Genomic DNA, 27574 nt, shown 5'->3' on the forward strand with positions numbered 1-27574 from the left:
TAAATACCAGAGACGGGGCACACTAAGGGGTGCAGTGTCCTTGCTGTAAAAACATATTCTACCAGTTGTAATATTTAGAAAGCAAAAAAATATGCATAGCACTAAGGCCTGGTTTGAGCACAGTTAGTGTTCGCACTCGCATAGAGGATTTCTGGGAAAGATAATTTTACATAGGGCATTCAATTTGGGAACTTTTAATAATGGCCAAACATAATTAAAAATCATGCAAAAATCCCTGCATGAAGATAGCAGTACAGGAATGACTCAGTATGCAGAAAAAGAATTCATTGGCTCATATTCAGAGTACAGAAAAAAAACACGATATATTTTAAATAATATTTGAACTACCTTGGGCCCAATCCTACTCCATTGAAGCCAATGCCAAAAAGCCAGTAAGCTGCAGGATTGGGCCCTTTATGTTGCCACAAGGACTTGAACAAATAAACAGGGCCGAATCATGTTCTAAGAGCTTCTACTATGTTTCTCCAAATGGGTCTAAGTAGCAAAAGCATGTTTTTCAGGTCATTTTTGCAGTGCAAGTACAGCAACCATGTACAGCATCAATTGTACATTATATACAGTTCACCCTATTAAAGTACAATTATCTGACTGTAACAGGGGAGAGTGATACGTTCAGAAAATCGAGGGAGCTTTCAATGTAATTAGCAGGCAGTAGAGGGTCTGAACCTATTTTGGATTATAGGGGTTTCTGATCATTAAGTTTGTACTGTCTTTTCTGAACTGAACTTTTTTGTTCATAAAGTGCACGATTTGTTGTGATATTTTGAGTAGCAGAAGGAAATCTGATTTTTGGTTTATTAATCTATTATTTGGAATTTATTTTCATTAAGAACTTGATCCTGAGAGACTCAAATACGCTCAAAGTTAAGCATGTGCTTAAGGGCTTTGAGCACTTGGGCGCTTATCCAGCAAAGCACTTAAGCACATGCTTAACTGCAGGCACATGAGTCTCTTGGGTTTAAAAGTTCAGCACATGTTGAAGTACTTCATTGGATCAGGGCCAGAGCACTCAGCACCTTGTAGGATGGAGCCCTAAAAGCTGAAATCCTTTCAACCAAGCTAGGCTCCATAAAATATTCTCCCGCCTAGTTAATACATCTTAAATCTGTCTTAAATTCTTTTAGGAAACTTTTCCAATTCCATTACCCTTTCATTGTTTAATTTATGCCATGTCCATCTTTCCAATACACATTATCACAAAGAAATACCAAGTCAGTTTTATTCATAATGATGCATCTGCATATACTTGGCACTACGCCCAGTAGGCTTCCCCTGCTCTGGAAAGGAGCCAAATACTGTACTCAACAGCTTAGGAGTTATCGATACAGGTATATGACTAATGCAATCATGCCATAGCCATCAAATAAATCAGTCTCTAAGAGAATATACGTCATTGGTGGCATAACATACCCTCCCACAATGTGCTGAAGATCTCCAGCAAAGTAGTAAGTAAACAACATTCCTTTTGGCCTTGTTTATAGTATTTTATGTCAGGAAGGCTTCCACTGATCCATACAAAATGTAATTTGTATGCTCTAATCATCCAGGGCCAGATGCTGCCCCTTCCAAGTCAAAAGTACTCACGCCACAGATTTCGGCAGATCTCACTGCGCTATCATGGCAACAGGATTTCTATTGTAATAGGCCCTTTGATTTGCTTGGCTCGGTGCTTGAAGGAGCTGGCCTCTGGGAAGGGCTTGTAGATCTTCATTTAGCAAGCACATGGCCAGCATTTTACTCAGATAACATTAATCCAGCTTGTCTCAGGTTACATATATGGACCAAAATATATGTAACAGAAATTCTATTTAAAACAGCATAATATTAGGGGCAAGACCACGTTGCATACCTCGGGATCTAAAAAACAGACACAATCTTTGCTACAACAATAGAGCCTTTTCATAGTTTTCCACCTCAGATTATTAGGATGCTTCCAAACAATGTATTAATTGTTCAACAATACACTGTATAAGAATGCTATACACGGCAACATCATGTAGTAAGGGTTGCAGGATTCTTTGGCTTGTGACATACATGAACTAAAAGGCATGCCACAAACATGCTTTTTGACTGTAATGATTAATGTTTGTAGACAGAAGCACTGTATAATTTGGAGCCATAATACATGATCTAGACCATTGGCACAACCCAGAAGTCAAACCACAGCCACACATGTATGATGTGCAAGGCACATACCACAAAACCCGGCAACTCCATCTCCCATTCCGTTTAGCTAGAAATGGTACTGTCAAACAAGAAAACTGGGTCTATTTTGCTCACTCCAAAATTGAGAAGTTTTAAAAGAATGCCGCCACATGTAGTTCTCATTTTACTCATGCTTAGATAAAGGTGCTTCCCCTTTGACATGTCAGGTTTGGTCGGAAAAAAATAGATACTGTTTTACTTTACACAATATGCATTTCACTGTAATCCACTCATTGGATCACATCCATCCATATACATCTAATAAGTCCTCCAGGGAGAGTCAAAAATCTACATCATGTTCCTGATGCGAGAGTGTGCATTTGGATCTCTGATTCAACTGACAGATGTGTAAAATCACATGCAGCCAGAGTGCCAGACAAATCCCTAGCGACAACACAGGTGCAGATGGTGAACAAGGCAAGTTATTCCAGCTAAGGTCGGCATTAGCTTATACTCAAAACGCTCCCTTCAGAGTGGAGTTTTTCTGATGAGGTAGTCTGACTCAGGGATCTGGAACCCCGCCCTTTCTGGTGGACAGGAATATATTAGCTCAGTTAGGTACAGAGGCTGCAGGGATGAAATACATGCAGCATGTATGAAAGAAGTCAAACTTCGAAGATCCCCAGTGGGCCATATCATTTGGCCTCAGCTTTGCAATAATCACCACCAAGAACAATTAGGGTGTGTTAATCACCATTCTCTCTTTTTTCTGATAATTATGGAATCAAACACATATGCTAAGAAAATGCCTGATGGAAAAGGCATACAGATTGAAGATACCAGGCCAGGCCCTGACCCATGCTGCGGCTGCTTTGCTCCAGTCCACTGGCACCAAGTAGCGTGGAGGTGGCTCAGTTGCTTGCCCAAGATTCCACAATGGCATAAAGGTTGGCTTAGCCAGCTCTCTGGCCCCTCTTTCATCCTTATATAGGGAGTGTGGCTGGGAACGTGGGGCATAGCCAGAACCTTGCTTGGCTCCAACAACCCCCACCTGGTGTAATGGTTTGCAAGCTGTTAATGCTAGACACACACTTGAGCAGCCGACCACTGCTCTAACACGTGCTGGGAATTAAACTGGCCCCTGGCAGCCCCAGGAGCAGGGGACATAAAGGTGGCATACAGCCACCACTGTTCTCTCCCTCCTCAGATCCTGCACTGGGCGGAGCCTCACCAAAAGCAAAGCTTGATCTCAGTGGCTGCAGTAACAAGCTCTGTCTGCAAGGCTCTATGAATAGTCCCTGTCGAGTAATGTTCAGTACTCCTGAGTATAATGCAAACACTAAGACTATTTTATTTCCTTCAGATTTAGGAATCTTTAATCTCAGATCCTTTAGCGCTTTTTGACTCCTCACACTCCTCCCCACCTCACTTGAACGGCACCTATAATCTGTACCATCCCCACATGACATACAGGGCCAATTTATCCAAGTAATTGCAGGAACTGCCCATTGCACAAGCACAGATCAGGACCTGTGCAAACCCTATTTGTGCACATTAAGTTTGAAAATCTAGACCACAATGGTAATGGTCAAATGCAGAGGTGGTAAGTAAGATGCTGTGGGTTATATGTCAAGAAGCAGCTAAACATGGTTATACAGCCATTTATGGAGTTTACAGTGGCACATAATTAATACTCTGAGGAGCTGGAAGAAGGCATAAGAAAGAGTAAATTAGAGAAGGGCACTCCTTCTTTAGCCTACATATTCATATATCTTCCAGCTGTTAGTTGTTTTTCTTGCTACACTTGTGTCTTATAGCCTCTTGGCCATCTGCACCAACCTAGATTCCTTCACACTCAGTGGGTCAAATTCAGATTTGATGTGTAAGGGGATTCAAGTTACACCTCTAAGCTCGGGTAGAATTTAAGCTCGTGTAGTGTACATGCAGAGGGTGCCATGGGAAAATGCAAGATGCATACATTGTAGACTCCCCACAGAATCAGACACTATAGCTTCTTTAATATCAGTATCATTCTCCCTAAAAAAAACCTCCAGAAATCTCCAGTTTAAAATATTGATGGCAAAAAACCAAACAGAGGATTTATATGGTGCACCCCACAGTGTGCAGAAATATTTCACCAGCAGCTTTGATCATAAGAGCAAAACCATACCCAAGAGAACTGTATGCAAGACTTTTCTTAATGCCAATTGTAGTTCTCTCTCTCCCCCTAAGCAAAGTAGGAAATACCTACTACTTCCCACCTCGTAACCAAAGACAGAATAAACAACCATATATTTTGCCGCCTCTAATACACAGCTGCTTTAGCCTTTAGGTAACCACCTATTCTGCCTGTATAGGAGAGCCAGCCACAATTCAAGGGCCCAAACTTGAAGGTTCAAACACCCAGAACATTCATTGATGTCTAGGGGAGTTTTGGATGATCAATATCTCTCAGGGTCAGGCCCAAAATGAGCTCTGTAATACCTATAATACGTGTTTCTTTAATATTATCGAGCGTATAATAACTTCTAACTTATGGGTGATCTAGATGAATTTTCAAAAGCAGCAAATTAATAGACCATTTAATCAAATTTAAACAAACGTTATTTTCAAGACTACAAAGAGTTCAACATGAGGATTACAATAAAACAATGATGCCTGGCCTCTGTCTCCAGTGAGCCATTAAACTGATTTAATTTCCTTGAAACAACCCAGTATAGCAGATAAGGCAGTTGGTATGGCTGTGTTTTCCTCTGAAACAGCTGTGTTTGTTGCTATGGATATTCTTAAGCAAAAAGTTTCAAATCGGTAACAACAAATTCATATAAGATGTAAAGAACTGAGTAAATCTTGCCAAAAAACAAAGCATAAAAAGAGTCAGGATGCTGCTTATCATCGTTAATTAAATACATCAGTGTGATTGATCTGAAAATAACAGAGCTATTCTCATAATTTAAACACAGAGCTAACGCTTATGTAAAAATATGTCTTGATGCTTTCATTTGACAGCTCTTGGATCTAGATGTTTTCATGAGCATCACAAATGGAACAAAACATATGCCTTAATTAATTTCATATGTCTTTTGTTCTGGGTCCTATTTTTAAAATCAAACTTACATATTTCTATAACACTGAATATTTATTTTCAGTCTAAAAGTTAAAATAAGTCTCATTCAGTTGTGGGGGAAATGTGACATCTCTACATCCCCTGCAACAGTAATTAAGTGGGGAGCTTTGCAACAGAAAAATAAAATAAGACTTGCAAAAATCTATCATTGGGCTGCATAGGGACTATAGGACCATGCCATCAACCAGGTACATAGAATGGAAAGTTAAGAAAATAAGAGATTGAACTGTTAGTCCTATACAAAAGGTAAGGATTCTATCCATCAATAGATCATCCATCCTCAGAGATTACATCCATAAACTAGTCTTATTCCATAATTTTGCATGAATGCATATAAAACCTTCACAATTCTCTCGGACTGAAGTTTTGCTTTCAATAAAGAATTTGCATACTATTCTTCAAGAAGAATCTTATTTACATTAATCATTGTCAATAATAAAATTCTACAGTCTAAGTTGTGTCACATCATCAGTATTCTCAAATTACAATTATAATAAATAACCATTAAACCAGTTTCACTAGAATGCGAACACATACACCAGTGTTCGTGATCTAGAGCACATACCTCTTTCACACTGAGGTCCAGTGAAGCCATATGTACAAGCACATCGGTTTGGAGCCACACATCTCCCTCCATTAAGGCACCCATTTTCACAGACAGCTGCAAGTGAAGGGGAGCAAAAAATAATCTTAATTGACATACTTTCATAATAGACATTTTACCAGCTTCGGGAAAAATGGTGAAAACGGGGACTCCAATGAGAATGGATATTTTACTTTAATTTAGATAAAAAGTAATTGAAAAATAGATCCTGTAAGTCTAAATTTCAGTTTTTACACAACTTCACAGACTAAACTGAGTGAAGAATATTAATTTTCCCAAGGGCATATATTGCAAACACCTTAAAAATCAAAATCCCTCTGGGCTTCTGGTGTTTCCCCTGTATGGTACAGTCTAATTGTGCTAGGTTTCAGAGTAACAGCCGTGTTAGTCTGTATTCGCAAAAAGAAAAGGAGTACTTGTGGCACCTTAGAGACTAACCAATTTAAGCTCATGCTCAAATAAATTGGTTAGTCTCTAAGGTGCCACAAGTACTCCTTTTCGAATTGTGCTAGTTTCAAACATCCCTTTACATTCGGCATTAATTTAAGTAACGTTTAATTACTAGAGAGTAAACAGATTAGGGCTGGGAAAACACATTATCTCCAAATCCTCCAAGTTCTGTCCATGCCTTTGTATAGTCCAGGAACAAATTAACAGACTGATTTGTTCACTCAGACCTATCAGAAATATGATTAAATGTCCCAGGGTTTCTTGTCGACAACCAGTAAATCATGGTATCAGACAGGATAGTCAAAAAAAGATATCAGCTATTCATGTTTCATTGTTTGGATCCAAACAGAGGAACACCAGGTCTTGCAGCCTCATATGACATGTCATGAGATATAGAACCCACTTCTCCTGACATGAAAGTCCAAAAGCATAGTTCCAGTTGTCAAAGATAATTCAGTAAATGTAATATTCACATGAAACAAACCTACTGGATTTTACCAGTACCAATTTTCGCAGTACCAATTGAAAAGGCAACTGATCTCTTCCAAATGGAGCAGCCCCACAGGGTTTGCTCTCTGAGGTGACTCTGTTTAAGCAATATCTGTCTTAGTGACCCTGACTCTACTGAAGGAAACATCTATAAACACACTTTGCAAGACTGTCTTCCCTTACCTACTTGCTATTTCACATCCAAACCACACACATTGATTACACCAACTCATTCATAACAAAGTTCTCCCTCCCCTTCAAATTCCTATGATGAAATTCTGGCCCCACTAGTTCTTACCCAAGGAAGAAATGTTTTTGTCTGTATTTGAATAAATTTTCTTTGTAGGACTAAAGCAACATGACAGCACTGGATTCAAAAGTGATCTTTGAGTTTATTAGAACTGTTGCAGCCCTGATGGGAAAGACACAATTAGCATCAGCCTTTGGTACTCTTCAAACAGTGGAGTCTGAAATGCTGGTGGAGACTCTCCCACGACTGCAATGTTCCTGGTTGTTACAGAGGAGAAGAGGTGGGTTTATACAGGATCTCACTAAACCTAGCAAATATCCTGTCTAAAAGAAGCAAAGGACTCTTGTCATCCATTACCGAGATCTCACATAGGGCTGCCTAGATCAATTATGCACTTCTTTAACAGAGCAGCACTTACATTAAAGGCATTCCCAGTCATTTGTATTGCCTAGTTAGTATAGCTCCAGTCTGAACACAACAGCTAAGAAGAGATATGTAATTCAATGCAAAATATGTTGGTCAAGGAGAGTAACTATGTCAAGCAACCTTAACTAATGCCAAAATGAACAATCTGGTTATCAGGTACACTACGTAATTTTATATTTAAAAATACACATATTACATAAAGTTACTATATTAAAAAAATCCTTGAGAAACTCTACTGTATGGAAACTGAATCCCCTGATAATACTGAAATTTAGGGCCTACTGCTGCAATGTGTAAACCCCTGGAGGCCAATGCGAATTTTGCTAGCGTAAGGATCAGGTTATATCCAATTATTATGAATTTATTTGATGTTTATTTTAATAGTTCTGATCAGAAAGAATTCACTTGGCACTTAATTCAAAGTCACGTGTGTTCCTGTAAAATTCCACTGTAGTTCACCAAGAGCGAGTCCAGTGTAAGCAGAGAGTTAGATTTGAATTGTGACTGATCAGTCTCTCTCAATATTGTGTACCTTTACAGTCTACATATGTAAATATTGGTTACTTACGCTGTCCACAATGTGTTCCTGTATATCCTTTCTGGCAGAGACAATGGTCATCACTGCAGCTACCTCCATTCATACACCTGATGTTGCAGTGTTGTACTTGAAAGAAAAATAATAATTTTTCACAAGTTAGCAAAATAGTCAGGAATAGCTAAATGGCTCAATGATTATTTTAGGGTTTCATTCTGTGAAGAGCTGAGCATCAAGGGCGTCATTAGAAATAGAGGGTGCTTAGCATCCTTTAGGATTAGGTCTCTGGTATGTAGAAAGTGGAAGAGAAAACAATATTAAGTTTCAGTATTAAGGGACTCAAAACACTGCCAGAAACAAACGAGGGTACAATCTCCAGCTCCTATTCATTGAACTAACTAGAATTTCACACACAAGTGAGGGCTACAGGATACAGCCCCAGTTTACAGTGGTGAAACTAAGCCAGCAGAAAAGGGAAAGCAAAGATGTTGGCAGACACTACCAGGCAGTAGCATCAGTGCTTAGCATCAGCGCAATGGAGGAACAGGCTCATGTGGGGAGCCAGCAAGACCCCTGCTCCTGTTAACACATGCAGACCAGGAAGGGGACCTGCAACATTAGGCCCTCTAGTGGGAGAAGGTGGAACTGCAGTGCAAATTCTCTGACTTGTCGATGTAGGGTCTTTACATCACCAGACAAAGGTGCTGATGGTTGATGTGCTGGGGGGTGTGGTGTGGAGGAGGAGTTTAGGGCAGCAGTGCTCCCCAAGGCCAGAGAAGGGGGAAGTGCTCCCCCATCTGTTAACAAAGGAAGGGTAGCTGTATTTCATGCTCCCCGAAACCTACGCATTTGCCATTTACAAATGGTTAACATGCAATCTACCTCTTATGCCAATAAAGCTGAAAAGCCTGCACTACGCTTTTATGATAATAAGGACAAATATGTTATTCAACTAAGATGTCAGGAACCACTTAAATATCAGGCACTTCATTTGCATGGAAGCGGAGAGACCTTGTGATTTCATTCTCCTCACAGTTCCCACTGTCTAATAGATTCCAATTGAGGCAGACATTCTGCATATGTAGCCAGGAAATGGTTTCCTTCTTAACAGGAACCACATGAAAGGCTCCTCCCCAGATAGGATTACTGTCAGATTAATGTTTTGGTAGATTGGCACAGAGCACAGGATACCTACTACGTTGTCTGAAATGCTCAGAAGGACTGAGGAAAAGAGACTGCGCAAGCAACCACTGCATGTTACTGACAGATGGCAAATCACCACTGAAAGTTTGCTGCAGCAAAGCTCCTTAGACCCCTTGGCAATTTAAGCTCCACAAAGATGCAAGTGAGATGGTTGTTGGGTTTTTGTTGTTTTTAAGGAGAAATAATACTTGTAGCTATTGTTGCCACTGGTACATACTACCACTCTATAATAGATCCATCAATATAAACACAGACTGTTAATGTTTAAATTGAATGAGGTTAAAACTAGAATTTATATTTCCCATGTTTCTAATAGTTGTGATACATCTTTGCTTTGCTATGGAAGTACTTTAGGCAACAAAAATAGTAACAACATTCCTCAACAAAAAGTGAAAATATCTGAAAATATTCAGAGTAAGTGTCTAAGTGAAGGTTTTTGGACAGCATCCTAAGTAGGTCAGAAAAAGGTGTATAGTTACTTTAAAATGTGTAGTTCAACTTAGCTTTATACAATCTTAGAAAAACAGAGGGGATTAGAAAAAGCATAGGAAATGATATCATCTGTCAAGCAGGGTAGGAACTTAAAAACCACAAACTGATTTCAATTAGAGCAAACCAAGCCAAAAGCTAATTTACATTCCCACATGAGTACCAAAGCCATTTAAATACTTTGAACTACATCTGAGATAAAAAGGTTAACAGTAGCTTAACTGCTAAGTTTTATATTATTTGTTCAAGTTGAAAGCAAAATGATATTTCCCCATTTTGGGAAAAGGGATGGTTTTACATAGAATTCTGAAAAAAAATAGTTTCCATCATTTGTCTTACTTCTCAAAGGCACTCTTCCAAAGTAAAATATTCCTCTCTACTTTTTAATGCATGGGAGTTTGGTGGTACATACAGTCATCATTACTAAAATGGCTCTTTCAAGTCAGTGAGCTGTCTCCCCTAGTGCTATACAGCAGAACCAGTGACATACAACAGGGAATCTAAACACTGACTTTGGATCCTCTTTTGACAAACACCAGTAAGAAACCATACTGAATATTCTAAAACATTAACCTTCCAAAGATGTATAGAAACACATGCATAGCCTGTCCAGAGTTCGGGTCTATGATTGAAATTTTGAAAACCAGCATACTAATAAAGAGCCAGACACTCCCCTTGGTTACACCAGCAATTTCTTCATGTTCAGCTGTGTTATTCTAGCTGGGAGCGAAGAATCTGGCCCCAAAATTGCAGAATCAAAAAAAAAAAAAATACAGGAATTACATGGGACTGGTGAGCTAGTACACATGGCTTTGCCATGTCTTAGATTGCACAGGAGATGGTTAAAAAACCCAAAATGGTTGTTCTTTCAGGCCCAATTCTGAAAATCAATCCATTTACACTCAGAGCTGCCATGGACTTCAAACAGGAGTAGCTGCAGGAAAAGGGCCTTATAAATCTGCAGATTGTGCTGACAATTAACACTCAAAACAATGCATACGTAATCTTAAAATTGCTACACAAATGGAAAAAATGGGCAGCACATTCAAAAGTAACAAATCCTGAAGTTCTAACTAAATTTTCAGTGAATACGAGTAAGAATTTCAGGATTTGGCTTCACACTGAGTTTCCATAGCATATCATCATACCAATATAGCTCATGACACATTCAAAAGATGTTTAAGCAGTAACAAGATAACACGCATTGTCCAGTCAATGATTCCAAGCAGGGAAACATAAAGGTCTTCAGTTTTGATGTTAAGAGTAAAAGCAGCAGTAGGATCAATATCTCTGGAAAGGGGCACTTTGTAGGATCAAGTACAGGGATTTCAGTAAAAATATTAGTGGTTATTTTTATAGAATTCCGTGACAAGAAAGAACATTTCCATTCTAGCCCAGGTATTGTATAGAAGAGTTCCAAACAGCAGCTGTAAATGTGAAATGAGACCTTCATGGCAACCCAAATGCAAAAGACGTGTACATCCTAAGCATGCTTTTTTTGCGGCGTGACTGACTCAGAAGACTAGAGTTAGGCGGTGGACACTAAACCCACTGATCATGAAAGAAGGTGCACTCTACCTCTCTGCATGCATGGTAGGAAAGTTGTGATGACCCCAAAAGCCTTCGAAACATTAAAAATTTAAGATGAGAGAGCGTCTCCCTGATGGCAGGAAAAAGAAGAAAGGCATGAGCTTTGGGAGGTTCTGTTTGGTTTGAACAAGGACCTGGAGTCAGAGTCCTGACCCAAAGTCCACTGAAGTCAATAGAATTCTTTCTGCTTGCCTTGCATTTTTAAATTACATTTTAGTCAGGGCTTTTGTGGGATGGTTGCGATAATGTCTATGGACTGACCCATGACCTCAGACAATCTCAAACACCTACAGACCTGCTGACTGACTGGAAACATTTCTGAATCGGAGAATTCTCCAAGCCCAAAATTACGCAAAAGGAGGAAGTTCTTCCATTTACAGAAAGGTGACAATTAAATCCCATTGGGTGATGTCACTGACCTCAGAATCCCCCATTCCAATTCACCAAGAGATCCTGAGGAGATGTTCCAAGAGAGAGGAACCAGACAGGTCAACATCTTAAAATACCAAAGAAAAGCCTTTGCTTGTTAGCTTGCTTGACTGCAATGGCTGCTGCCATTAGCTGCTGGCCTCGAGACATGAATGCCACTATGACTGACCAAGAAGCCAGTGTTTCCTACGTCCTCCTAGCTAGCCACCAAGGGGCAGGAGTCCAGCAGCACGAAACACTGGAGATTTGACGTTTACAAGGAAGGAACCTCTAGTAAGTCAGCAAGTCTGTTGAAATTAAAACATCTAAGCCAAGAAAACCACCAGCTAATCTTTTCAACCATGTACCAGCTTCCTAAAGCTGAATTAAACCAAAAAAGAATTGGGACAACCCCAACCATCCTGCATAAACAGCAACCTTTTTGGTTTGCTTTTCTTTTCCAGTCTTCTTAGTAGAGTAATTATTTGGGCAGGCTGCCTTAACTGGCACCAGAGCATTAACTTCAGCTTGGGAGCTCCCTGTATCAGCTGTGTGACTAGGACATGAATGTATCCACTGAGATTGAGAATGCTTGCTATTTAGGGGACTGATAATAATTTGGGAAGGCAGCAGTCTTGTTTATGTAGAGCTCAGAGAGAACTGTTGGTTTATTTGATATGATTTAATCAACATGATCATTAGAGTAATTTGATATTAACCTCCTTCCTTTAAATTTTATTTGTTTGTACTTATTTTATGTTTTTGCATAGTTTAGTTCAGTTAATAAAATTCATACACGTGGAAACCTGTGTGGTTCACACATTTCTTCCGCAGACATCAAACCTGACCTGAAGAGTCCTGAGGTAAATAAGAGGAGTAACTCTAAGACCCACCAAATGGTAATCCACAGGACTGCTCTATAGTCCTCCCATAAGTGGGGCCCAAACACTGTTAGCTTTTAAAGGAAAGTTGACTTCTGTAAATACAATTTCTTTCCAGAACTTTTGAGGGCCCGGGATGCATGATTCCAACTGATCAACATCAAGGCTGATCAATTCCCCATACTGTACACCCTATCCCACCCCCACAGGATGTATTATGGATGGAACATCAGTCTTAACTTTGAATTTTCACTCCTCCTTAGGTCTGTCACAACCTTATATATTGTTGAATCAAACTCATGTTGTGAACAAATAATTTTTTTTTGCCCATATTAATAATGGCACTTTAAGGGCTAGCTTGTGCATTCATTACTTAGGTTGGTGAGTACTGACTCATACAAGATGTCTCACTGAAGTCAACAAGACCACTCATATGAGTGAGTACTCACCAGTGGTAAGGTTTGCACTATCCAACCCTACACTGTGAGAAGTCAATGTTTAAAATACAACATGCTTGACACTGCTTGTTTCCTTTTGTATGTCTCTCAGGTGGGACAGTGAAAACCAACGAAGTTTGTTTCACTGTTCTTTATATGGTTAAGTTTCAGCTTCTTAATCTGCAGTATTTGGGTTTCAAAAATTGCAGGGCACAGACTATTGGTTTAAAAACAATTGTTTTAAATCAGAATTTATATTTATTAGCATCATTTGAAGAACATTTCCATTTGTCTTTGGTTTTATAAAAGCTTGTTTTGACAAAATTTTAATCTGGAGCCAGATTTCAGTTGACAATATCCCTTTAATGTTAAACAGGTTTTTTAATGTCACATTTCCTTTGTTTCTTAATGGCAGCTCCAAGCTATTGTGGTCTATTGTCTATTCATGGAATCTGTCTATGATGCCAACTGTGCTAACCATTCACACAAAGTCTACTTTCTTGTGCAGTTGAAGTGCTTGGTGATAAAAATTACTACATAAAAGCTCATCTAGGCAGTAGCCTGTATTCTAATTAACATAACTCAGTCACTTTTTATTTTAAACGCTGGTTTGCTTTACTGATTAAAAACAGTGTGACCTCCAAAAGTGTGCCTAAAACTACTGTCCCATTTAAACAAGTTCTGAGTGATTTTTTTTAAACACAAACTGCATGTAAAGTTAGTGTTTTATAATGTATATAGGAAATCCACAATGTTAAAACAGCCAAAATCTAAGTAACAGTATAAGGGAAAAATTGTCAGCACTGATTAAAAACAGTGATTAGTATAATACCCTAAGATATAACAGGAAATCACTTGACAACAGAACAGTATTGGTCCTAACTGTTACTTTACTCAAAACTGCAGCAGAATCTCCGGCCTCCTTTAGCCATGCATGGAACTCCCATGAAAGCCATTGGGAGTTTTTGCTGAAATAAATGGCAGGACAGAGCAGAAAAAAAAATACTAGGTCAAATCCAAGTCTTTACTCATAATTTTTTAATTCATGACTCAGAAGAAACTTCCACTGAAGTCAATGTTGCCCAAGTAAGGGTGGAGCAAGTGCTAAGGGCCAGATCGTGCCTGGCTCTTACACAGATGTAGGAACATAAAACAGACTCAAAGACGACTTCCTTGGTGCATCTCAAAGGGGGCCAATGCACATAGTTAGGGCAGTACCATGCACCCTATGCAGGGAGGCAGTAGCAAGCACATTCCCCCTGAGCAATGGGCACCTCAAAAGAAAAATTCTTCCTCCTTGAGGTAGAATTCCTCCCAGAGCTCTTCTGGGACTGTGTGGCACCAGACCATCCCTCAGGGCTCTCTGCTAGGAATGACAGAATCCAAAATAAGGACTTGGGAGCTTGATCCATTAAGAACAACATTTGCTATTATAATACGTCCCTCACTCACATTCCACATTTTCTTTTACTGCTACTATGTGAAAAAAAATGTTAAAACCACAGACAGAAATGCTCAGCTAATATTAAAGCTCTTACACCTCTAAAAACAAAAGGAAAGAAGAGGTGCCAACCTGAAAACCCCCACTGAGGATCCTGAAGAGATATCCACAAAGTGGAGACTCAACGTATTGTAACACAAACAGGCAAGATAATATTGCAGACCTCAGTCAGACATAGCTCCCTTTGACTTCGGGTTTAGACACTCGTGACAACCATGTAACTTTTACCTGAATATGGTCTTCAGGATCAGCCCCAGAAGGTGGACACCGAGCCTGACTGCTGATTGCATTTAAATGGAAATGGCCACATTCTGTTTTCTGTTACACCTGGTTAATCCCTCTGAAATCAGTAGGATTACCCAGCTAAATAAGAACAGAATCTGGCCCACCAATGCCCCATATGACTTCACTGGGGTTATATAAGTGAGTAGAATTTGGCCCATTGTCTGCAATGACGTGTCTATCATGATGCATTTTGTGCTGCTGATGTGTGCAAGTCTAGTGTCTAGCAGAGAAGATAGGTTTCAGAGGGGTAGCCGTGTTAGTCTGTATCAGCAAAAACGAGGAGTCCTTGTGGCACCTTAGAGACTAACAAATCTATTTGGGGATAAGCTTTCATGGGCTATGACCCACTTCATCATTTTTAGTAGAGAAGAGGAATTTTCCAGAAAGTAAAAAATGTTGGAATTAGTGTGACTACTGGCAAGCCAATATGGTTTCTAATACAACTAATTTGGTTTTAATTTGGCAAAAAGGAGTATCTTCCATAGCTAGCTTCTGAGTCATTGTTCAGTTTTCATCACAGGGGACTAAGCCTTCTTGGCTGTGGTAAGCAATTCTAGTGATTCAGAGGTTAGTTGTCTGAAACATTATTGACTGCTGATAGCTTGATCGACTGCAAACAGGAACAGAAGGTACAGCAAAATACTTACTTGACTTTGAACCACAGGAAGGTGCTATCTGGCCATTTGGACATGTGCACATGTTCGGTCTTGAACAAAATCCATCCCCACAGGAATGTCTGCAAATTGCTATAAATAAAATAAGAGAGGCTTTAAAATATGTTTTTTAAAAAAGCCATAAAAACACAAAAGGCACCTGATTCACAACACAAATAGAGTAGAATTACTAAAATATCTACAGAGACAAGGTGGGTGAGGTAATATCTTTAATTGGACCAACCTGGACACCCATAGCTCGCAGAGAAACATGCAGGTCACACCTCTAACTCCAGAAGCCTGCCTATGGCACAAGAACCCCTCCCTGGCTTCTGCCCACTTTGGTTACTATTTGCAGGGTGACCCCAACACACTCCCAGTCCCAATTTTCCCCAAAACCATCTGCCCTGAAGTGTCCAGCCCTCTCCTTATGCAATAGATGATATTCTCTCACTCACCTTTTCTCTCTAATATCCTAGGACCAACACAGTTACAACAACACTGCAAACAAAATCTCGGCACACAGAAGGCAGATTCTGTGGTGGGAACAGAGAGCAAAGGGGGCCAGTCCCATTATTTGTAGCGGACAGCCAGACTCTTGCTCCCTGAGAACAAGGCACAGTCAGGCATTAGAACCACCTGTAGTACTAGGTGCCCAAAAGGGGACACGCCTTAGGAGCCATGTGACCATGGTGTTGCCTACTGCATCACTAGTGAAGAATGGGGCTGATGGGAGTGCAGGCCTGCACCAGAGATGTACACAGCAATGTAGTTGTCACCTCAGATATTACTCTCCCGGTCTCTGTCATCCACAGTCAAAACACCTCTGACAGCTGTTGCTGGTATGACACACTTTTACACAAATATACACATACAGAAACCTATAGTTGTAGATATATTTTATACCCCCTACGTATATTTCAGGACTAAAGTATAAAGAGGTCCAGCACTTACACATAGCATAAATTCCTTTGCCATGTGGTGTTGTCTCCCTCCTAGATTATGAAAAAGCATTTGTGTTTAAATGGGGAAACAAAGGAACGGATTCCATAGCTCCTAACTCCTGAAGCGCCTGAACATCGCTTGGTTTAGGGGATTTACCACAAACTCAAGAGGAACATATCTGTGGGACTCCCTTGTCCAAATATTTCCAATACATCAACTATATACATGCTGTACTGTAGCTCAGAGGGGGTTTTATATTATCTTGCATACGTTAAAATAGTAAATAAATGCAGTATGGCAGGTACTGAACTGATACCAGCAATAAATTCAGTTCTGCACAGTCAAGACAAACACGCACACAATGCAATGAGAAAAGATAAATCTTGGCCATAATGTTCAATGACAGTAACTTACGGACTATGCACTGATTTCCACCAGGTAGCGTTTTCCATCCAGGGCAACAGTAGGCATTGTAACGTGATCCACACACATTGGGTCTAGAAGAAAAATTGGTTCTTGTTTTTCTCCAAAATACATTTTAATAACCAAGATTTGAAAATGTCAAAAATAAAATCAGTGCAGTACACATTATGGGAATCGGCTCTCAGGATAAATGTTGCTAGTGGTCTATGCCTATTTAACAGGAAGTATTTATACTAGTTATTGGCTTTAGGGATGCCTACCCTCTTGTGATGCCAAAGATTACATTGCAAACATGTGAAATTAATTAATATAATTAAAACTACTCAAAGCAAAAGAAAAAACGTAACAGATCCGGTAACTCAGATGCTACTGAGTATTTATGTGGACACTGTTAATTTAACTTAGGAAACAGAACAACATATACAGGGTTCAACCCTACATTCCTCATGCCAGCAGAACTCCCACTGAAATAAGGAGTGAGCGATCAAGCCTACAATCACTGAGTAAAGAGAAAGTCTAGCACGCTCAGAATGACTCCTGACTCCTTGCAGCTTCATGTACTTTTCGATATCCTTTTCCAGCTCTAACATGCTATACTACTCCTATTTTGACCAGAATAACAGGAATGCAAACTATTACATTAGACAAAATTAGAAAGCCAATGCATGTAAATATGTATATAGTAAAAATGTGTCGTTAGCAAAAAAAATTAAAATGTGTGTGCTCTAGTGAGCTGAAGTGCCTGTGAACTAAATACTAAAGCACCTGGTATACTCAGAACCTATTATTGCTACTCAATTCTTAGATATAGGAACCAGTGGGGTCAATCCTTCAAACTCATACTTCCAAGCAGTAATACCTTTAAAGTGAGTGGTAGATAAGTTTTGCAGTAGAAGTTTGCAGGATTGGGCCCTGCAGTGTCATATTTCTAAGTCAGTGAAAATACACAAGTTGAAACCACCATTCTGTGCCTCTCTCGGATCAAATCTTCATTTTACTCCCATGTGTAGTCCCACTCAATGGAACGCCTCCTGTAAGGAAGACTAACATGATATAGCTCCAAATGCAAGAAAATAGATCTTCCTTTTCTTTTATGTACCATAACCTTACTAGGGGACAGATCCTACAACCCTTACTCAGGCAACGCAGCTGGAGTAAAGTATGCCAAAATCTAGACCTTGGTAAATATGGGTTCCTTCGTATACACTCTAACATACAGACAGATTAAATGCTTGTTTTTATTTTTAGGACATCGTTTGACCTTGTTTAGATTTTTTTTACTATGAAATATAGATACAGAAAGTTCTTCAGCCATAGTATTACCATGTCTAAGTAAACATCTGCCCTGCATGGTGAGACAACTCAAGCACAGATTTCCAAATTTCTTTGATATTTATAAACATTTGTGTGTATGTCCCAGTAATATTACTGCCTTATATTTACCTAGTGCTATGCATTATTAATAGACTCTTATGTATTATTATTTCACCAACTTCAATGGCATCACTCTGGTGATTAAGGACCTGACCCAAAGCCCAATGCAATCTATGGCAACACTCTCATCAACTTCAGTACGTTTGGGGTCAATGGCTCCATGCTCAGCAAGGTAAGTACGAGCTGTATAATTGGGCCCCGTTTCTCAGAACATCTCACTGCTCTTTTTTCTAACTGCTTTTACAGGTTTTAAAACTCCCCATTCATATATTTTCAACATACTAAATTGTAATTGTTTCAGCTACATTCTCCAGGACTACAACCATGTCACTTCCTAGGAGTTCCCCTCTCATCAATACAAAACTGCTCCAGTATCTCATGCCAAAGCAAGACTGGGAACCAGGCAAGTGAGATTTCCTTTCACCTTCTCCTGTCTGAAGAAATAATGGAACTTATTAATACAGACTGGGTGGCATTGTTGGTACCTGTTACAGCTGGAAACATAAATTGACAGTATCCAGTTTTGGTTGGTGATAACCTCTAAGCATAAGGCCACAAGACAACAGTTACACACTGGGCCAAATTTTGATCTCAGTTACACCAATTAGAGCAGTGTAAATCCAGAGTAAGTAGATGGTCTTGTGGTTAAGACACAGGTTAAGAGTCAGGAATAAAGCTAGACAGAAACTGGAACTCCTGTTCCATGGGAAATTGTGAAATGTAAAAATTAATAATGAAAAATAAATCCAAAATGGGACCTGGGGAGCTAACTGCCCTGGAGCCAATGATGTGAGGAGCCTTGGGAACCCCAACAGAAGCAGCTGGGACCTGGCTTTTTGAAGCCTGCGTGGCAAGCAGGATCCCATTGGAAACCTCCTGGTTTCCACTGGAATTTCATCAAACTTGGCATGTTCCTTCAGAATGTTTCAATTTCAACAAGTTTGCATTTTTTGACAGAAAAATCGTAGTTTCTGACCAGCTCTAGTGAGGAGATCAGTGTTCAATTCTCAGCTCTGCCACAGATGGCCTGCGTAACATTACCCTGTGTGCATCAGTCTGTCTATTTATAAAATGGGGATAAGGATTCCTGAGTTGTGAGCCTAAAATTCATTAACATTATGAGACACTCAGATACTACAGTAATAAATACCATAGAATAAATACAATAATTGAATGAGATTAGAATCTAGTCTACTTTATCTTCTGTAATGTTGTGATAGTAATACATAGGTTGGACTAAATTAATCAATGATTTAAGTGGACACAACTCCATTTATTGCAATCACTTACGTTCCTGGCCAATTTTGGTCACTGCATCTAAATATATAGATCAAGGCCTATAAAGTTATGTAAGTCTTGCTTTTCACCTGCTTATACTGAAGAAGCCATGTCAATAGTCTAGATATGCCAGTCATATTCTTCCCTTTCCTACCGTTCCCTCAGTACAATCAAATTTAAAGAGGGCAACTGAATTACACATCTTACTTCATAAGCAGTAACTTGGGATAATGAAACAAAATTATAACAAACGACTGTAACATTTATTTTGAAGGTAAAGAAAAAATGTAAGAGGGACAAAAGCTCATATTTAAGTAACACTTTTTGATTAAAGTATAGATCTATAAAAACAAATAAGATATATAGTACAATAAACTGTTTGTTGTCCATGGCAAGTTATGAAATGGAGCAAATTCACCAGGTTTCTTTTTTAAATATACTATATTTTAAGATCACTTATTATTGTCAACCAGTTAATTTTTTTGTTATAGCACAGTCACAAGGTCATATAGTCAGAGGCTATAGAGAAACATTAGCTTTTAACAAATACACGTTCAAAGCACAATGTTTTCGAATAATTTTTTGAAATTATTGGTTACAGCCACGAATGATGCATTATGAGGCACAACGCTAAGGAATATAACAATTTCTCTGACTGGCGTTACATGGAGAATGCATTTTTATGAAAAGGTAACTTATAGAAGGTCTTTACTTTTGATTGAAATAGGTGTCTTTTTAAGAACAAAGAAGTTGCCATATTCTTCTTCCAACACTGGGCAACACCCAGTGTTCAAGGGAAAAAAAATCCTTTTAATGCAGCTAGGAAATGTAATGCTGTCTATAGGGGAACACACATGCCAGACCCCAGTGGGAAACCATGCTTATACACTGAAGCAGGCCATTCAGTTATATTATTATGGCCTTATTTTGTATAGCTACAAGTGGTTCAAATAATAATAAAATTACCCAATTTCTCCCTCCCCTCAACCCAGTGTTCATCTTGGTGACCTACTCTGGAAGTGATTTTCCCAGCTCACAGATTGTACACTTCATAAAGAAATACATCCTAAACTTACCGCCGTTAATTTTCACAGAGTGTCCTCTTGTTCTCGTATCATGGAACAGTGTAAAAAGGAGGCACTGAGAAATTCTACACTTACAAACCTAATGACTCTGACTACCTCTGTTAAGCCGCTCGCTCCATCTCTCTTCTACTTTGGAAACTAAACAATCCAAGTCTTTATTATACCTCATCATAACTATCTATCCAGATATTTATAATGCACCTATCAGACAACTTTCTAGCTTACCAGAGATAGACACTGTTGTGTAGATGAGGGTGTACCACTGTAAATTTACAAAACTACATCATCCTATTTTCTGTGGGGGGGCATTTGGGGAGGGGAAGAAGTTCCAAGTGAATTTAGTGCTGGGAAAGGTGCTAGGACAGTCCTGGACCCTGCAGTCCTCTTTCCAAAGAAGGGGTCTGCAGCAAGTGGGCTGTGATCTTCCGGTAGCTTATGAAGCCTTCTCAAATAGCTCCCTGTCAGCTCTTCCCTCTCTCCCCATCCAGCAGCACCAGTGGAATTAGCAGATTTCTCTCTCTCTCTGCATCACCTCCTGCTGCCTCTATGGCAAAGGAAGGTACAACAGAAGGCAGAGAGACTCTTTTTACTCCTGCTCCTATTGCAGCTGATAGTGGGGAAGGGAGGGAACAGCACACACATACACAGCCCCCCATGGGTTGAAAATGAAGATCTCCAGTGGCTGGCCCCCTCTCTCCCCAGGCCTGAGGTGGGATGAAGTTCTCCTTGCCTCTGCCTCACTCCCCAGGCCTACGATCACATCCACTGCGGATGGGAGGGGAGGTATATCGATGGCAGCCCCCGCAGCCTGCAAGAGAGATTGAAGGAAGAGCTACAGCAGCTCCTCTCTCCTCGCAGAGGGCACTGTGAAGTGGACAGAGTAGTGAAGATCTCCTCTGCTGCTCATCCAGCTACCCTCCCTCACCACAGTCAACAGATGAAATGGAGGAGCAGCCAGGACACAGAGAGGGAAACGCCAGAGAGGTGAGCTAGAGAAGCAGTCAGATATGAGCACAGCTATGGGCTTTGGCTGATATTCTGGCCTGCTTCTATATTCAGCGAGCATGCATTGCTTCTTTTACATAAATGTTCATTACCATCAAATCCTTCAATTCCTCGCTCTTCCCTATCAAACCTATCATTTGCCTCCTTAAGTTTCCCACCCAATCCCCCAGCCCAGTTTCCTCTGCTCAAATGTCCCCCTTCTCCCTAGTCTGGGTCCTCCATATATCCCCCCCTCATGCTCTGGTTCCCCGCATCCCTCCTCACTACATCCCCCAGTTTTCCTCTGCCTAGGGCATGGTCACCAACACACCCACAGCCATAGAAGCATGGCTAGAGTGACCCCCTACATCACTCTGCACTGCATTACCCTATACCAATATGAATACAGCAGGTTGGTGCTATGCTGTAGATATGATCTCTGTAGCCAGTCCTCATCTAGAGAGGACTGCGTAGAATGCCTCTCCCACAAGTCTGCAATGTCTCCAGTTGGGAGAATGAAGCCGCTGCTCAGGAACGCTGCACAGAGAACAGAAAATCAAGAGTCTCCCAGACAAATTGGGAAACTGAACAAGTCTGGATGACGGAGGGGGAAAAGGGGGGGAGGGGGAGTCAGCCAGACAACCCACTAAAGCACAAATGACTTAGCTGTACTCTGGAAAAGAAGCAGAAAATGCACCATTTTCATGAATTTATACACACAAAAGGGAGCTACTCTACTGCTTATATTGTATCTCATCCCCCTTTTGTCTAGCTCTTACCTTCCAGACTGTAATTTTTTCAAGGCAGAGACTGCATCTTCCTGTGTCTCTATTGCACCTAGCACAGTTTGAGTACTACCCTTTTAAATAAATATAATTAATCAGAGTGGGAATATAAGAGTTTATGTACAAAAGAAAAAAAGCCAGCATGGGCAGCTCATACATCACCCCAAAGCTGCTATTGGCAAAGAGGGTGATTTGGACGGTCAGCTTCACCACACCTCATGAGAAACATGAAGACTATCCCAAAATCTTCAAATTCAGGGCTATATTCTGCTATTCTTACTTCCACCTTCCCCCTCAAGGAGTCCCATCAAAGTCAATGCAACCACCCACCCAGCATAAGTAAGGATGGCAGAATCTGGCCCAAAGAGAGCACATGCATTTTGAAAACTTAGACTACCATATTTTCAGTAGTCTTAAAAGCCTTAAAAAACAGTGTGGGGGGAGGAGGGGAGACACGGAAGAGGCTGCATTTTTCAGAGTTACTTATATACTCGCAAACCATAAAGAAGGCTTTCCCTGATCGCATGGTGGTGAAAAAAGCCATGACTGAAGCCCACAGCTTTGTTCAAAGACTTCCAAAATAAACAAATTCTGTCTTCAATTAATAACATGCGGGTGAAAATGCAGTAGCGAGATGAGTTGAACTATTGTCAAAAGATGTTAGTCATCTCCTGGAAAACTGATAAATGTGTATGAATGTTTTTCTCTTTCAGTTTCCATTAACTGATACATGAGATGACAGGCCTGGTGATACTTTTGCGTCTGATGCTTGAAGACAGTAGCTCAAAGAAGGCCATTTCGATAACAATATCATTAAAGAATGCAGGATGTATGTATGTGGTTAGCAAGAAAGGGAACATGCCCCATCTAACACTGGACTTGAGGCTTCATTGCTCACCATCCTCAGCAGGCACCCTGTGAAGCAACAGACTCAATATGTCATGGGAGTAGTGGCAAATGTTGTTAATTGCATAGAAGTCAGATGCCTTCAGCATCACCAATGCTGTCAGTTTTGTGTACATATTAGGTACATTTCTATGAAAGATGCCTAGAGCGTTGGATAGATACATTTGTCTTTCAATAAAAAATCTCACCCTAGAATTTTGGGCAGTAACCTCCTACCGCACATCATTAACACCTAAGCTCATTACATTGGACTAATATAAAACTTAAGAGATCTAAAATGCAACAAAGTAGCTCAATGAAAAGACTGGAGAGGCCTGAACTAGAACATGGTAGGCAGCAGAGCAAGCCACAGTGCCCTATCCACATATCTCAGCTGTGTTCAGACCTCTGTGGGGGGGACTTGATCCTTCAAGAGCTCTGCTTCCCACTGACGTTACTTGGATATGAACGTTTGTCAACTAAAACTGGATTTAGACCACCAAATCTTCACTGAGTTAACCAGGATGGTTCCCAGGTCTCATTTCTCAGAGGATCAATGAATTTCAAACCCCATCAGTAAATATGAGAAATGGATTATTTTTGCCAATATGCCCTTAAACTATGAAAATTTATCTGGCATTTTAGTTGTGTAGAATCAAAAAGATTAGTAGGCCACAGGCACTTAGAATCAGAAATGGCTTGATGGCAACTCAGTCATCTCTACCCTAGACACTGAACTCTTCACTGTTTAAACTGGTTTTAAAATAACTTTTTTCTCACAGAAGAGGACAAAAACACTCCTGTTGTCTGGGGAAAATATATGGGTGGATGGGGAGATGTTTTGGAGGGAAAAGGAAATCATGGTCCACATTAAAATCCATCTGCCATCTCTTGCTGCTTAATCTTCCTGTTTCTGAAAGCCTTCTGGAATTTGTCATAATTGTTCTAAGCAGGCAAATGCTGACAGATATTCTCGCTTTTTGCAACATATTTAGTACTGTGGACTGGCTGCAAAGATATGCACTCCTAAAATGTGAAAGATGGAATTAAAGGATTTTTAATAAGAGACTTAGGTACATACGAAAAGCAACCTCAGATCTCTGTGATGGTATCTGTGAGCCCAATCCTGCTCCCACCTCTGAGAAACTGCCAGGACAGAGACACAGCAGAACTAGTCTGGAAAGAGAAGGTACAGGATTTGGGCCAATACATGGAGTCCTCCCATACTGCGTACAACCAAATCTGGTTCTGTGGTGACTCCTTCTACAGCTGGATTGGGGTCGGATGGAGGTAAAGCAGTGGCAAAAAGACAAGAGGCAGGGGCAGAGCTGATAGACACACTGCTATGTAGACACAATTGACCTCTGTGGAGGGGTGCAACAGCAGAGCATTTCTACTGCGAAGTGAAGGTTCCTTCGCCCATCATCCCCACAGAACTACCTTGCATCAAAGCCTCAGACTTGGTGCACATGCAAGGACCTGGGCACAGATATATAGTGCTGCTTCTTCACAATTTTAACACAGGTCTAGAAGAGAAGCAGCAAATCAGTGACCCTCTAGCCAGTGCCCCTCCAATCATGATTATGCATGCACAACATAGATGATGTACATCCATAATCATGATACATTAGGCATTCATGAATTGTTCTTTTGTTTCATTAATACTACCCTAGTATCAGCTTATTCTGATAGCCATGATTGTTCAGTGACCCATCATCAATGAAGTCCTGTATTATACTATCTGCTAGTTCTGCTACATCTCTACACTGTGCAGCACTGTCCCACTGTTTTGTCTTCCTTTCATCAACCAGTTCCTCCTTTGCCACTTCAGCTTCACCCAGAAATATCGCTGGGAGCGGCTGCCTGCTTTTTTTCAGAATGGAACTTGCTTACAGAGAATCTGTTTGAGAATTCGTAAGAGACAGGAAGATTCCATGAACCAGTGTAGCAGAGTCACTCCAATATCAAGCACCATCACCCAAGCACTATGACTGCCGAATAGTGTGACAGGAGCTGGGGAAAGGGAAGAGTTTCCCTTAATGAGGCAGCAGCAGGAGTGGGGAGAATTCGATTCCAGGAAAAGGTTGGTGGCATGTACACTGCTGCCCTTCCTATAGGTTTTGACGGGAGAAGGCAGATCTGAAATGTAGCCAGACTAGTGTAGGAGCCCCATGGTGAAATCTTCCCGGGGTGGTGCTGAATGTTCACATCCCCCAGTTGCCCTGGCCATGACCCTTCACAGAAAACACAGCTCATTACTGGGGAAGACACTGCCCATCTGTGCATGAGAGTTGCTGGCACTGCTGGGAGATGTACCACAGACAGACAATCTGCCAGGAGCACTGCCATACACTAGTCAAAGCTGGCGTTTCCCAGGGATGAATCAAGCGTGGGTTTGGAATAAATTAGACAGAGGCTAGACAGAGTGGGCAGAGTAAGGCTGAGAGAGTAGCAGAGACAGTTTGCTTGCCAGATAAAGACTGAACTGAGATGGAGAAAAAGCAGTTAGTTAAACTGGACAAGGGGAAGGATGTTGTAATGATCAGATACAGTACAGGGTGAAATCTCTAACCTCTCTGCTCCCCATTCTCCCCTACCACAAAAAAATGCACCTGTACTCTTATTTTCAAGGAAAAGTTTGTTGATGTTAAGAATGGTTTTTCTTAATTCCTTAGCTCCAACAGTTGGCATATGCTTCATGTAAAAAGGCAGTTTCCTGGTGCCAAAGATAAAAATCAAACTAATACAACAGGCCAGATTTTTAAAGGGGCCTCCATCCAGTCTCCTCCTTCTCTGAGCAAAGTTGGTGCCTGCAAACACTGCACCCAAAAGTAATTGCAGAAACAAAATTGACCACTTAAACATGGTACTTAATTATGAATGGAAATGAGGTCTTTGGCTAAGTGTTCACATTCACACATGCAGTTAAAAATGCCTGGCCTTTACAAATTTCGTTCAATGTGTTAAAGTTTATCCAATATGCCAGTAAATGCCACTGAAGAATTCTAAGTGTATGCAGGGTTGGCCTTTTTACCCTGTTTAAAGCCATCTATAATCATAACATTACCTCTTACTGTAAAATGGCTTTGCAGACACCTGCGTGTGCCTATCTGTGTGCAGAGCTCCCCAGCTTCCTGCGGTGGGGCCCATTTAACAGCTGATGGGTAGCTCCACTGACTGTTGACTTGGACCTGAAGTTTTAGTCCAGGCTTAACCTACTCCCTCAACTCCAACAAAACTGTGAAGCAATGAACTAGAGCTTTAAAAGTCATGTATTTCCATGACAGCTGATTTTCACACATCCCACTGCTAATTAAACTAGTTTTGCCAATTATTATCCTCAAGCAAAATGAGACATTTTTATCATTGTGCTTTGTCTAACTAAGATCTTGGTCCACCTGGGGGCTGGGGGGAGAGGGAGAGTGTGTTGAAAACTTATAACAGCAGTGTAGAAGAGAAATCCATGAAAGCATTCAGGTCTCAGTACAAACAACCTGAGTGCTCAGCCACAGTGCTTATTATCCCATAAAGAAGATATTAAGCATCTGCCCCATGTCACCAAAATCTTGTGCCATGTTTCATGCACATGTATGTGTGACACAGACAGTCATAAGAGATCCTGTGTAATTTTCTTCCCCTGTAGTGTGAGTGTGGGGTATGTCTGTGCCGTGCAGTGAGTTTAACACGATAATTACTCCTCACTCTCACAGGACGGTACTACTGTCCCAGAATCTTGGCTCAGTTCAGCTGAGGAAAGAACAGACTTAGTAGCTCCAGGGGTGTCCTTGGCTCTGCAGTCCTGAGGCCAATGCACATGTCAGGAGCTCAAATGACCTACAAGATCTTTCCTTCAGCAACACGGAACATCCTGCAAACCCCAGCTCCGATCACACTATGCCCACTAAAATACAGCAATTGGGTGATGGTATTTGACATCATGGGGACTCTGCTACACTGGTTCACGGAATCTTTCTGTCATCATTTTGCAGGGACAGATTCATCTGACCTGACAGCCATGCATTGTTCTCACCACTTAGCCATAGAATGGAAAATTCTTAGGCACATTCTCTCATTGTTCTACATGCTAATGTCAGTGGGTCCAGCCCTAGACCCAATTTATGCAGTGGTATGAGGCACATGAGCCCCAGCATGCCATGGAAACTAATGGCATCCTGGGCCAATCAAGCATGGTCCATAAAAGGGAATGAAGGGTCTCCCATCCATTCCATGAGCAAGAACTATAGACATGCTCAAGGGACGG

At 40.7% G+C, this 27574-nt stretch overlaps 1 protein-coding gene and 1 long non-coding RNA gene across 7 annotated transcripts in view; one reads left to right on the forward strand and one right to left on the reverse strand.

Annotated features, from left to right (window-relative positions):
* FBN1 (fibrillin 1) overlaps window positions 1-27574 on the reverse strand; it is a 220249-nt gene that overhangs the window by 181938 nt on the left and 10737 nt on the right. For all 6 annotated transcript variants that reach the window (XM_073303899.1, XM_073303905.1, XM_073303898.1 and 3 more), the window contains exons 3-6: window positions 16854-16936; window positions 15489-15587; window positions 8081-8176; window positions 5859-5954 (exon numbers count right to left, since the gene is read on the reverse strand). In XM_073303899.1, coding sequence (XP_073160000.1) covers window positions 5859-5954; window positions 8081-8176; window positions 15489-15587; window positions 16854-16936 — 374 coding nt within the window. The remainder of the gene's footprint in view (window positions 1-5858; window positions 5955-8080; window positions 8177-15488; window positions 15588-16853; window positions 16937-27574) is intronic.
* Window positions 20179-23609, forward strand: LOC140917951 (uncharacterized). Its single transcript, XR_012161048.1, has 3 exons — window positions 20179-20264; window positions 21408-21643; window positions 23142-23609. It is a non-coding gene; the product is annotated as an uncharacterized lncRNA (long non-coding RNA).

This window comes from Lepidochelys kempii, chromosome 10 (genome assembly GCF_965140265.1).
Source record: "Lepidochelys kempii isolate rLepKem1 chromosome 10, rLepKem1.hap2, whole genome shotgun sequence".
NCBI classification, from domain to species: domain Eukaryota; kingdom Metazoa; phylum Chordata; order Testudines; family Cheloniidae; genus Lepidochelys; species Lepidochelys kempii.